Source organism: Manduca sexta, unplaced genomic scaffold, assembly GCF_014839805.1.
Source record: "Manduca sexta isolate Smith_Timp_Sample1 unplaced genomic scaffold, JHU_Msex_v1.0 HiC_scaffold_1925, whole genome shotgun sequence".
Classification (NCBI taxonomy): Eukaryota; Metazoa; Arthropoda; class Insecta; order Lepidoptera; family Sphingidae; genus Manduca; species Manduca sexta.
The window spans coordinates 1-14,303 of NW_023592838.1; the positions used below are offsets into that span (position 1 = coordinate 1).

Below are 14,303 nucleotides of genomic sequence, written 5' to 3' on the forward strand. Positions count from 1 at the left end.
AAATTGGCCTATAGTCTAAAAAGTTTTTTAATGAAGCCGCATTAACAATAGATCTGATCTCTGTAAATTGTCGATATAAAAATATCAGCGACATAACATATGGTAATTCAGAACGCCCCCTTTACAGCGTTACAATACGACAACAACTCGTTAATCATTACTGATAACTTTTAGTTAATCACGCATTAATGTTGACTAGAATTTAATATTTTTTCATTTTTTCAACACAAAATTGGAAACAGATTGTCCATTTCGCTTTCATTAAACAAGAGTGAATGTATGTACGTTCGGATCACGTGATAACGAATCGCCTCGACCGCAGGTTGTTTTACACAACAGTGCCTTGGTTAGAATGACGAGGTAACAACTAGTTTTAAAAAACGCCTTTTAATAGCTACATGCATTTGGACGCTCATCCTATGTTTTCGTATTATATATCCTTACTGATTATAAAACAAAAGTCTGTCTGTCTGCACGCGATAAACTCAAAATCCACCACACGGTTTTCAACGTTAGGTATGACAATAATTATAAACGTTGGGAAGGAAAAATGCTTCTTTTTTTTCAGGTAAATATATAGCGGGTCTTTTATCCAATAAAAACACGTTCACACTGGCAAAGCCGCGAGCAAAAGCTGGTTACAAGTCTAAAATAGAAAGATCAGATCGATTTTCAAATTCCATCCACCCATAACCTTTTATAGTTTTTTTTAGGAAAAATATACTTGCAACATTTACATGCCATAAACATCGCAGTTTTAATAGTTAATGGCAATAATCTTGCGTGTGCTTAATGATGCTCATCGGCTAAAAAGTCTTATGGCAAATTGCGGAGTTCATACAAGTTATGAAGAGCCACCAAACCTGGCTCCTCATTATAAACCGTAGTTTAACACGAACTATATTTACCGGCGACAACACGGCTTTAACTCATTAGTCGGTCAGTGCCTTTATGCATAAATGGCGTTTTTAAAATATAACTTCAAGTATTCTTAAATGACTGATAACAGCGACATACAACAACGCTTGTGCAACGTGTTCTAGATTCGCTAGACGTAATCTTTATGACGTACCCTTTGTATAATTAAGTACAAATGTTAAATTTAGATTTTACTAGCCTTTGTTAAGGATATCTAGAAAAAATTGAATGCGTAATTGGTTTTAATATTAGTATTACAAGTATTACAAGACACACAGAGTTAAATAAATAGCAGAAAGAATATTGTGACGATAATTGGTGCTACGAAATTAATAAAATCTAGAGAATCATTAGATATTGAATCGCATAGAAATTCGAAAAATTACTATGTAAGCTCTGCATTCTGGTCTGGTATTTCTGACGTCTTTCTGGTTTCCTGTGGAACAGGTTTTTCGTACCCAACCGGTCTGCTGAGCGTAGGAGATGTCATTCATTTACAAAAGATGGCTGCTCAGTAGATGTCTTATGAATTTCGACATATCCTTTGCCAAAAAAAAGTCGGTCGACATGAGTTCACTTCTAGACCATTTCTATGTCTATGACGTCTATTTAGTGCTAAACATCCTTTCCTTCTGGTAGCTTCTTGGCTCTGAGCAGAGCAAAATCTTTCACCCACTGCTGCCGACACAGGTATGTCAAGTCGCGAAAAACCATTACTCTGAATCCTTGTTAGGCCCCGCTGGTTCTTCTCAGGGTGAAATTAGCCACCAATTTAAACCAATATATTTTTCTTCTAAATATAAATAAACTTGTATAAACACCGGCGCGACACAACGCTACCGGACAATGATTATAGCCGTCAGGGCATTGGATCATTCATGCGTACCTGCAGGAAAATTTATTAAATAGATATAATATTAGTAAATATATTATTTCCCCTCACAAACTAGATAATAATATTATATTGCATATTATCATCGTTAGCTTATGCAATGGGCTAGTAACATCTATAAAAAAAGGTATTTGTTACTTCTCGTATCACTTTAACTACCATTTTGATCTACTTTCGTTCAGGACAGATTTTTTATGTCAGTTTAATATAAGTCTACATTATAAAAAGAGTTCTGAACGATTAAACTTTAAATTTAATAAAAGAGATCATTACTTTTATTAGGCAACTTCGTGCCTAATAACATACCGTCATCCTATTAAACTGCGCTCTCCAGAAATCCCTTCTGACTTCGGAAGCAACGCGAGCCGTGATTAGCTTATTGTTATCAAAAATGGAATATTTATTATGTTCAATGCCGAGTGAGCCGGTGCCAGGCACGACTCGCTGGCGCTCACATGAGTGCAGCCACAATTATAATAGAATTAACCAACCATGATTGCTCGTAAATAAAACGCATTATTTTTCCAATATTTTTTTATTAAATATATTTTATAAGCTTCATTACATATTTAATACTTACTGGAATTTATTCACTCCTCAAAGGAAAAGATTTAAAGCACAGTTACTTATATGTAATATTTATGGAAATTAGTAGATACAATACATTATTATCATGCCTTTTCCCTTTTCAAGGGTAGACAGAGGTGTAACAACAGAAGTCAACTATTTTAGGTCCCATGAAATGGGGATTGCGCCGACTGCAATTTATCGGTAACGGGACACAATTTAAGACCCAAGACCTCAGCACAGCAATCAAACCTATACGACTACACCAACAAGGCCGCTGATTTAGGCTAATTAGTATATTAAATTTTTATAATACTTATAACTTAAATAGGCGTCTACTCCGTGAATTATTCCCACAACCACGCCGATGTACTGAAAAAAAAAAAAATTAACTACAACGTGCAATACATCTATCTACGGGAAAGGAATCATTGAGATAGGTTATAACAAACTCATTTGAAGATTTGTGGTCATAGTAGATGAAAACATTAAATTGCTAAAAAAATACTATGAGGTTTTATTAATTTCTTGCTTATTATTCAGGCCATTCACATTTTAACATTTATCACTGCGCGTTTGGACTTCCGTAATTCTCACACGTTCGTTTTCTGAGAAAAACTTTTAGTTTCCTAAGTACCTACTACCCCGGTCGGGCTGGTTCCCGGACTTATTGATAATTAACACTTCACCACAAACGTATTTTATAGCAATTAGCATATGAGTAGAACTACGCAATATGCAATCGTGCGAATCGAATGTCTGTATGACGATATTAGTGTAGTGCGTCAAAGGCACTGCATAGATAGTGGTTCAAACCCTGGCAAATAAAATAAATTGGTTTAATAATTCCAATAAAGTGAAATTAAATTGTCTCAATAATTTATACCCAACCCAAGAAACGTATCTACTGGCAAAGTGGCAGTCTACAACTAGACGCACCTAGAAAATAATGAAGTCATGAAATTAACTAGCAATTAACGCCATTAAACAAGTTGTGATGTTTCAACGTTCACCTCAGGAATTTCAATTATAGTAATCGGCAAAACTTTTTCGATAGGCACGATGAACTTAACAAAAAATCAATAAATTATACTCATCAAGAGATGGAATGAGCATGATATGATATGATATTACAGATAGATGAGATATCGATAACTATTACCGGGACGTGGCTAATTGTGATAGAACATATGACTGATGACCTGAATGATCCTTAAAAAAAATATTATAAAGGCACACTTACACGCCTTTTACTCCCGAATGAGTAGGCAAAGGCGCAACATGTGCCCGCTCTCCCCACCGTGTGTGTCCGTCATAATATGTTATAGTGGGCGAGCCTGTCACCGTATCGGGCACAAATTTCAGACTCCGGGTTGATACTGAGTAGATGACCTCATATCACTTTGCCCGATCCGATGATCGAACCCGAGACTTCAACACTGCAGTCGTACATAATACGAACGTGGTAACGTGAAATACAACTACAAGGCAGTGTATTAAACTATATAAGAATATCTATCTATTCTTTTAAATTATCTTTTATATTTCTTTAAAAAAAAATCCTTTTTAAGTTTCTACTTACATAAACAGCAGTCATCGTGGGATATGCCGCGTACATGGGCATTAAAACATATTGCGGGTATAAGTAGATGTTTACTGCCAGGCCCAGGCACGAAGAAGCAGACAAATATAGGAAACATGCTACAGCATTGAACAGCCATTCCTGGAAGGTTTTAGAAAAAATATGTCAATACAATGAGAAATAAGAAATATCAATACTTTTTCGAATATATGAAATAAATAATTATTGAAAAAACCATGAACTCACTGGGGGGAAATACTGTTTTTATGTATAGTCATTATGACCCCTAATCTTTATTGATGCAATATAATATCTACACAGGAATGGTTTATCGAAGCAGGGAAAGTTCAACTCTTTGTTCATTCACAATGTAGACCGAGTAGTTTATATTATTGTCAATAGAGTTATTGGAATAAAACTATTTAAAATGTAAACTACTTCAATTAATTAAATCGGTATTTATATCAACAAGACAAACCATCATAATTATCATCATCACATGTGATCATCTGATGAACATAAGCCTCCCCTAAAGATATTTATAACAGGTCTCACTAACCCAAACTTATTTAAAATTTCCAAAGAAATATTTTATTGAGAATTCGTTTTTTTCCAAAGCAATATTGTTTTTATTCTGAATTGATCGACGATCGATCAGATTTTACGAAGAAGTTTTACTAAAACAAAATAAATGCATAAAAGACTCAATTCGTCTTTATTGCCTTATTAGTCAAGTTATAATTTGTTGAGTGGCAGGCCTGTGTTATGGGTGTGTTCGCCTGAATAGGTATCATCGCAAAACTTATTTCGTACTCATTCCAAACCAAGTTTCAACAATTTTAATGACTTTTTACTATCTACAAGGGCCATCTCGCTAATTAATCACTTAACTTATCACTAATAATATCCACTTACAAAAATAGTTTGCCGCATGAGTTGCTGAGTTTTGGAAGACAGCACATAGCATGTTATCAGGAGTGCAGTTGTTAAAAGACACGCTGATGCCGTCGTCAGGAAACCGTGGAATGCGGATCCCATAGTGCCGGCTGCAGACATTCCATACTTTACCAGCAAACTCTGGCACAATCCGCCTAACATCTGTACAATAATCGTTAAAATAACATCTAACAATACATTCTAAAGCAGTTAAAATATCACGTACGTAATCAAAACATCTGAGTTGCTCATCAGTGGCCACAAAGAAACGTCTTCGGACTTAATATGCGCAGATATAGGAAATGAGAGGGCGTTACCGACGTAAGTTATGAACTATCAATCTACGTAAAGATAGACCCAATACGATAGATAGGTCAGCTCAATTCTATGACGATAATAAATTTGGACGTAAATGTTAATACGACAAAGTAATTGAATACCTTCTTCCCACAAGTAAAGACGATGAGTTGCATTATAGAACAATTTATATCTGATACACTGAGCAGTGGTATAGTAATGGTTCTCTCCGCAAGGTAAATTGTGTATTTTATTGTTTGTTTATTTACACATTTTACTATTTTAGTGTATAGGTAATATTTATTCAAGAAGATATGTTGATGTTAAATTTATTTGCCTTTAACAATTTTTACAAATTAAGTTATTCTTTATTTTTTTTTAAAAGTAACTATTGAAACTAACAGATAAAGGTTAAAGTGTTGTTACATTATAACAATTAAATTTGTTAAATAGTATCAACACAAGAGACTGTTTTTTAGCAATGAGTTTAGCGTTACTTGTATAATTCTACAATATCGAAATTTTGTTGCGCTGCCAGAGGGTAATTTTTGTTAACAGAATCAAGCGAAATAAATCGATACATGTAATTAGATAGAGAACAATCACCAATAACTATCTATCTATCTATGTACGTAGGGTTCCCATAATACCCATAATCCTTTATATTGTACCACTAATGTTGGAGAAACTTAATGGGAATTGTGGAGTTAGATTTTTTGGGCCTTAGACAATTTTCCTGTATGAAAAGTAAAGAATGTGACTCTATCATTTTTAATAAAACACAAAACATATTTTACAGAATCACTTTTACTGGTACCAAGTGGTCAATGAGTATGTTTTTGAAATCATGCTGAAATAGCACTATGATAAAACATTCATTATTTTACAACTAAATGCAAGAATTTTCATGTTTTCATTGTTTAGGAATTACTTACAGCTTCACAAAGCTTAATAAGACCATGTTGAGTAGTTAAATAGCCTATGTTGAGACACTCGCAACATCGACAGCAGCAACATTTAAAGCCTCGAGCATTGGCGCCGCCACCGGGCGGCATTCGAACAATCGTTGGTCCTCGACTCATTTGAATATTTACTCACTCACAAACTATACTTAATGAATAATTTCAGACGTCGGATCTTTTCGAAAATCCTTTCGAACACAGTAATATCACATCTAGAAACACTACAAGTAATATACGTCTGTTCCGTAGATCATCGCACTTGGAATTTAGAGTATTATAATTCACCAGTCGGAAATACGGTCAGTGTTATTCACCGCAACATATTTTTAGACGTTTTGCTGTACTACAGATTAAAAGTTCACCGAACCTTAGCCCATTAGTTTATAAACGGAAGAAACAATTTATTTTGTAAAATTTTTAATAATTTTAATTCTCAAACAGTTTTTCTGTCACTATTCTCAAAAATATCACACTGTGCATTTATTTACAGAAAAATAAATAATATTTAAGAACAAAGCACACGTCTGTTATATTATTGAATTTGGTTTTGAATGCCCGCCACACGCGTGTGCGCATTTCCAAAATAGAACGACGTTTTGCACCGAGGAGGGTAAGATTCTATTCCTGTCCCTTGTTTTATATTAGTCATTAACCCTATTGTATAGTGAGCACAGATTTTTTGTAATTATATATTTATTTAATGTCATTGTTTTGGTTCCTAGTCGAAATGTTATGAAATGAAACTTCGATTTGGTACAAAAGTATAAACTTTATTATATGTCATACACATATTGTTATTAAATAAAAATGAAGTGTATTATTGCACATGAAACCAAAATGTAATGGGTAAATTCATAAATTCAAACTAACGTACCTACATAAATTAATATGTACTTATTATAAAACTGTATTTTAATAAAATCATGTGTATTAAACAAACACTATACTAAATTACAGAAAAGCATTAAAATGGAAAATTAAGATACATACATACATCCATACATAACATCACGCATTTTTATCCCCGAAGGGGTATGCAGAGGCGCAACAACCCACCCAAAATTAAGATAAGGTGGGATTTTTAGAATCAGACATATCCGTAGCCATTTAATGGTATAGCTAGGTAGATAACACATAAAGTACAACAATTTAAACAATTTTCACTGTTAGTAAATGTATACGCACTTAATACGTATCCTTTTTATAGATTATTATATTTAAAAAAAAACGTAAATGTATAGTTTCCAAAAACTAAGCATTATAAACAGATTTGTTCACGAACTTATTGTAATAGCGGATATAAAAATATGCGAAAATCTTGCATACCTTTGTATATTATAACTTTAAAAAGTATTCCCTAGTTTCCAACGAATATACATTCTACTGTTTTAGACTCTACAACTAATTTAAATTATTACAATTATATATTTTATTGCCACTGAATGATGAGACGAACATGCCGCTAGCGTAATGGGAAGCGATACGATTGCCCATAAATAGTAGTAACACCAGATTTTTTACTACGAAGCACTCTCCGGCGCTCGTCACTCTGAAATATAATGCAACTGCTGCTTGGCGTTAGCACAGTGTTAGTTACAGTCGTCAGTTGAACTGTTTTCGTATTGGCATTGTGTTCTAATTTTAATAAATAAGTAGACAAATTGTTTTTGAATGAATAATATGTATTAATAATATATACTCCGATTTTACTTTTGTCTAACAGAAGTCCGATTTCGAGTTTCTCTTTCTCCAAAGAAACGAAACTTCTTCCAAAGCTTATCTAGTGCTGTAGTTGTAGTTCATCGATATAACATTAGTAGTTTTTTACATTTTAAACTACGCTCTTATTTCTCTACCGAACTTCTAATTTCGCTTGACTTTTTTTAAGTCAGACGTTCTCTAGAACGCATTTCATGCAAATATGCATCAGTCAACTAAATCAGGCAAAATATTGAATAAATTACAAAGACTAGATTTGAGTGTCCTGCGATATAGCGGCTAAATGCATGTGGGCGCAAAATGAATTAATTTTGTATTTAGTAATAATGTGTTTTTTTTTGTTAGTACCGACATGAGTCATTTTTAATCAATTTTTATTTAGTTCATTTATTTAATCAAAGACACGAGTTTTATTATGTGTGTTGTTGTAATATTATGAAATTATATTTATTGTATTTACAAATCGATTTATATAAAAGTTTTTAACATCTTTCCGAATTATTAAGGAATTGTATTGATTGTTTTCTTTTGCTATAAAAACCCCCTCAATTCAATGTAAGGGGGCATTCTGTGTTTGAACGTGAGCTGATAAACATCTCTTAATAGTAACCTTGTTTCATTGTCTTTTTAACCGTGGTGACGTCATGGAACTACGCGACAATAACTCTGGCGATTTAACGCCGACAGCAGCGGTGGGATACACTTCACCCGTGTTGAGGTCGTCAGGATCTAGGCCCCGTAGGCCTGACCCAGCCGCGCAACCAGAGCCGACCTTCTCCATGGAACAAGTGATGAGTCTAATGACTTCTATCACAAAGCAAGCTGCATCAAGTGCTGTAACAGCGGCGTTATCTGTCACACCGGCGTCATCAAGGGATCGAGGTAATTTCTACCTGCCACCTTTCGATCCTGATATCAGATCACACGATATTAGAGATTGGTGTGCCAATGTTGATGAGACAATTATTGCATTCGGTATATCCCCACAAGAAGCCCGGATGAAAGCCATATTGCAATTGAAAGGAAGAGCTAAAACGTGGGCCGATACTTGGTCTTTACAGTCCACTAGTTGGGAACAGATTAAAGAAGATTTAATTCAAACCTTTGGAAAAGAGTTTCGATACGCAGATGATGTTCAAAATTGGCGCAACTACACATCAGAACAGGCAAGCACTTATGCGGAGTACGCAACTACTGGTTGGACCCTGTTTAAACGCGTCCGACCTGAAGCCACCGATGCAGAGATAATTGATGCTTTAATTACTGGTATTTATCCTGATTTTATTAAGTCTGAACTTTTGCGAAATACTCCAGATTCATTACCCAGACTAGTTTCAGTCTTGAAGACCTATCGTAAACGGAAACCAGATGTCAGTGACAAGAATAATCTTTATTGTAAAAAACCAAAATTTATGGGAAATTCTGATTTCTCAATTCGCCCATTGATATGTTATAAGTGTAATAAACCCGGCCATCGGTTTCGAGATTGCAAAGAAACCACAATAGAATTAAATGCACCCTCTACATCCACCCTCCAAGTTACGCCAAGCAACTCCAAATCGGTTGAATGCAAATACTGCCATAAGAAAGGTCATTTAGAGAAAAATTGCTACCGTAAGGAAAATGACCTAAAACACGGTACAGCCAATAAAAGATCTGTAAATTTCTGTGGCCCTTTAAATCGATGCATGATCACAATTAGAATTAGTAACAGAAACTACGATTGCTTATTTGATTCCGGGGCAGATTGTTCGTTAGTCCGACAAACTAAATCTGGTTCTATTCCCGGCAAAAGAAAGTCCGTGAATACGATTTTTACCGGAATAGGTGGTATGGCTGTTACATGCTCACTCAGTATAATAACCGTAATTGAAATTGACCAAGTTAGTGTTGAGTTAGAGTTATTTATAGTAGAAGACCATCAATCTCGTTTCGACATTTTGATAGGTTATGATTTGGTACAAATTCCAGGTTTGTTAATTACATTGACAGATGGTAATATGACAGTATCACGAAACCTTGTTATTAATGAATGCACTACATTAAAAGTCCCCGGTGTGTTAAATACTGATCTTACTAATGACAAGTTATTGCAGAAATTACATAAAATTTTAGATAAATATAAGGATAATTTCACATCCGGCAATAAAGTTTCTAAAGTAAATACCGGCGAATTGACTATTAGGTTAAAAAATAGCGATAAAGTTGTCCATCGTAGTCCGTACCGATTGTCTTTGATAGAACGCGAAAAGGTTAAAGAAATTATTAATGATTTACAACAAAACTGTATAATCCGTGATAGTTCATCCACATTCAGTAGCCCAATTTTACTAGTGAAGAAAAAGGATGGAACGGACCGGCTATGCGTTGATTTCCGAGAGTTAAACGCAAACACCGTAAGAGACAACTTTCCTTTGCCGTTGATCTCTGATCAGATTGATAAACTAGGAAAGGCGCGTTACTTCACATGCCTTGACATGACCGCGGGATTCTATCAAATACCTATTTCAACAGAATCCATCGAAAAGACAGCATTTGTTACACCCGATGGCAGGTACGAATATTTGCGCATGCCATTTGGTCTTTGCAACGCCCCATCCGTCTACCAACGTGCCATAAATAAAGCGCTAGGTGATTATAGAGACAAGATTGCACTGGTCTATATTGATGACGTTCTCGTTATGTCCGTGACTGAAGAAGAAGGTTTAGTTAACCTCGAAATAGTATTAGAACGATTAACGAAATGCGGTTTCTCATTAAATATAAATAAATGCTCATTTTTGAAAAAATCTGTTGAGTATTTAGGTAATATTATACAAAATGGAACTGTTCAACCTAGTCCTAGAAAAATAAATGCTCTAGCAAAAGCAACTGTCCCAAAGAATATTAAAGAGTTGCGTCAATTTAATGGGTTAGCTGGATATTTCAGAAAGTTTGTACCGAATTTCTCGAAGATAATGACCCCTCTGTATGCTTTAACAAAAATTGGCGTACCTTGGAAATGGACTGAACATCAGGAAAATGCCCGACAGGAAATAATTCGTAGACTAACATCCTCACCACTTTTAACTATATTTGACCCTGATTTATCTTGCGAGCTTCATACAGACGCTAGTTCTCTAGGTTACGGCGCTGTTTTAATTCAAAGACAGGAGAAAAATCCTCACGTAATAGGCTACTTTAGTATGAGGACAACCAACGCCGAAAGCAAATACCACTCCTACGAACTAGAAACGTTGGCTGTGGTCAAAGCTATAAAACATTTCCGTCACTTTTTATACGGCAGATGTTTTAAAGTTATAACTGATTGCAATTCACTAAAAGCATCCAGAACCAAAAGAGAACTAACGCCACGAGTGCACCGTTGGTGGGCTTTTCTACAAAATTTCCAATTTGAAATTGAATATCGGAAAGGAGATAGGCTTTCTCACGCTGATTATTTTAGCCGTAATCCCGTAGACATTAATACAATCACACTCACAGACAATACCGATCCTAAAACACTTTAAAACCATTAAAATTTCTTATAAATTCTTCTACTTTAGACCATAATTGGCTCCTCATAGAGCAAAAAAGAGATCCAATTCTTAAAAACATAGTCGAACAGTTAGGATCTGATACAATACCAAAAGACGTAGCAGATACTTATGTTATATTGCAAGACAAATTACTCAGACGGCGAGTTCAAATCGATAACAAAACTCGCAAATTAATCATTGTCCCTCGTGATTATAGATGGAATTTAATTTCGCATTACCATGATAATCTACAACATTTTAGCTGGGAAAAGATGTTGGCTAAAATAAGAGAGCAATATTGGTTTCCAAATATGAGCAAATTAGTTCGAAAATTTACTGAAAATTGTGTTAGTTGCAGAATTCGAAAAGGTATGTCTGGTGCTAAACAAGTAACACTACATCCAATAGATAAAGTTCCCATACCCTTCCACACAATTCATGCTGATATCACTGGGCGTATGAATGGTAGACGCAATAACACTGAGTATGCTTTCGTATTCATTGATGCTTTTACCAAGTATACCCATTTAATTTATAGTAATGATCGAACATCTGACACAGCGACATCTTGTTTTCGAAAAGTTATTTCTATATTTGGAACCCCAACTAGACTTATAACAGATCAGGATAAGAGTTTCACATCAACGGAATTTAAAAACTTTTGCCAATTCTATGGTATTGAACATCATGTAGTTGCCAAAGGTGCTAGTAGAGCAAATGGCCAAGTTGAGCGAATTATGAAAATAATTAAAGACAATATGTCAATTGTAGAACTCGATAAACCATGGTACAGCGCCATTCAAGATTTACAACTGGCTATCAATTGCTCAGTTTCGAAAAGCACAGGCAAATCTCCTATGGAATTATTATTTGGTAAGAAATGTTCACCGCCAGGTATAAAATTACTCCAGGTTGATGTTGATGAAATGTGCGACGATCTTAATAAAGAAAGATCAATAAGTAAATTGAGGATGGACGAGCAATCATTCAGAGATAAATTAAGATTTGACAAAGGCAAATCCCAAATAAAGCCTTTCAAGGTCGGAGATTTCGTCCTAATGCATAAACATGAAAGACACACCACCAAGCTCGGTCCTAAATTTGAAGGTCCAATGGAAGTATTGGAAGTATTGCCTAACAACCGCTACAAAGTAAAACATGTGAATTTAAGAGGATGTTCCGAAAAAATAGCAAGTCATGATTTTTTGAGACCAGCACCGCATGCTCAGAGTGATCCATTTATGGATGATGATGATGAACCAGCCGTGTGGGCGATTTTACAAAAGATTAATTAATTAATTGATTGAAAAGATTCCTATCCTCTATTCCTTCCTTACACACTGGCTGGCCACCATGTGTATCCTTTTTCCTGGTCTTAAGAGCTAGATCCCAGGCGGGTGATGCCGTATGACTAGATCCAAGGCGGGTGATGTCTCGTAAGATGACTAGACCCCAGGCGGGTGATGCTGTACGGCTAGATCCAAGGCGGGTGATGCTATGTCAAATTGCTACAACCCATGTAATTGGTAGTGATTTCATGTTAATTGATTATATAGCGCAGAGAGCGCGCTGAATCAGAATGGCCGTGTGGGCGCAAAATGAATTAATTTTGTATTTAGTAATAATGTGTTTTTTTTTGTTAGTACCGACATGAGTCATTTTTAATCAATTTTTATTTAGTTCATTTATTTAATCAAAGACACGAGTTTTATTATGTGTGTTGTTGTAATATTATGAAATTATATTTATTGTATTTACAAATCGATTTATATAAAAGTTTTTAACATCTTTCCGAATTATTAAGGAATTGTATTGATTGTTTTCTTTTGCTATAAAAACCCCTCAATTCAATGTAAGGGGGCATTCTGTGTTTGAACGTGAGCTGATAAACATCTCTTAATAGTAACCTTGTTTCATTGTCTTTTTAACCGTGGTGACGTCATGGAACTACGCGACAATAACTCTGGCGATTTAACGCCGACATGCACTATTTACCTACACGAGCAACATAGATAAGAATCGCATTAAAATATAGTAACGTGACCGGCCAATTGCTTTTAACTAAAGAATATAGATAGTATTATTTTCGTGACGTCATTCACTTAGACGAGATCTTTATATCACTATATGTATCAGAAAATGCCTTAATCTGCCGATCTCGTGAAATACGAGATGTGAAGATTAAACCTCCCTACCAAAAACTACAATATTTGTTAAAACATTAAATACATTGTATAATTATTAAACTAAAAACAATCCTTAAACAGCATTTTCCTTGTGGGGCAGCATTCATTGGCACTATTGAGAAATAGTGTTAAGGATAGTTGAAGCCATCAATTAAATTAGAATGTGCCACGACAACACATTACTGCTCCGTGACTATTTTCATCACTAGTTATATATTATAATACATAACATACGTAATTACAATGCAAAATTTAGAGCCTCATTAATATTAAACACAAAAGCAGACAAAAACAGATGGCAGCATAGCAATTTAAGCCTAAATAGGAAAGCAATATACAATAACAATTATATAAACGTACGGGACAAAATAAACACAACCTATCAGTTATTTTCCCAAATAACTAAACATTTTTTATGACCAAGTTGACAATTATTAGGCCGGAGGCTGAGGTTTGTACTGTTAGATAAAAGTTATTCATAGGATTTTTGAAAATAGGATAACTTAATTACGTATAATAAACAAGTTTAGAATGTCAGTTGTTTGAATAAAGTACTTCAAGTTCATTTTTATAGTAAGTTAAGTTATGATTTGTTTTATTTAGTAAATAACTTTTATCTGATGACTGAAAAATCTTCCCAAGATTTTAAAACAAATATAAGTAGGCACATTAAGTGAGTACCTAAATTAAGTAACTTAAATAAGTTAATAAACTATAGTGATAGAC

General features: G+C 34.6%; 1 protein-coding gene across 1 annotated transcript; it reads right to left on the minus strand.

Annotated features, from left to right (window-relative positions):
- Nucleotides 1-2,340: 2,340 nt before the first annotated feature.
- On the minus strand, nt 2,341-6,715 carry LOC115443180 (protein singles bar). The gene is made up of 4 exons (XM_030168484.2): nt 6,128-6,715; nt 4,875-5,057; nt 3,960-4,100; nt 2,341-2,749 (listed from the first exon to the last, which is right to left on the minus strand). The coding sequence occupies exons 1-4, from the start codon at nt 6,272-6,274 to the stop codon at nt 2,669-2,671; spliced, it is 552 nt and encodes a 183-aa protein (XP_030024344.1). The 5' UTR covers nt 6,275-6,715; the 3' UTR covers nt 2,341-2,668.
- Nucleotides 6,716-14,303: the final 7,588 nt, after the last annotated feature.

Excerpts from the sequence above, each read along its gene's own strand:
- LOC115443180 (XM_030168484.2), bottom strand. The coding sequence starts at position 6,274 with ATGAGTCGAGGACCAACGATTGTTCGAATGCCGCCCGGTGGCGGCGCC. Across the intron at positions 5,058-6,127 it reads TTATTAAGCTTTGTGAAGCT|ATGTTAGGCGGATTGTGCCA; the intron begins GTAAGTAATTCC and ends ATTATTGTACAG. Across the intron at positions 2,750-3,959 it reads CCACGATGACTGCTGTTTAT|TACATCGGCGTGGTTGTGGG; the intron begins GTAAGTAGAAAC and ends TTTTTTTTTCAG.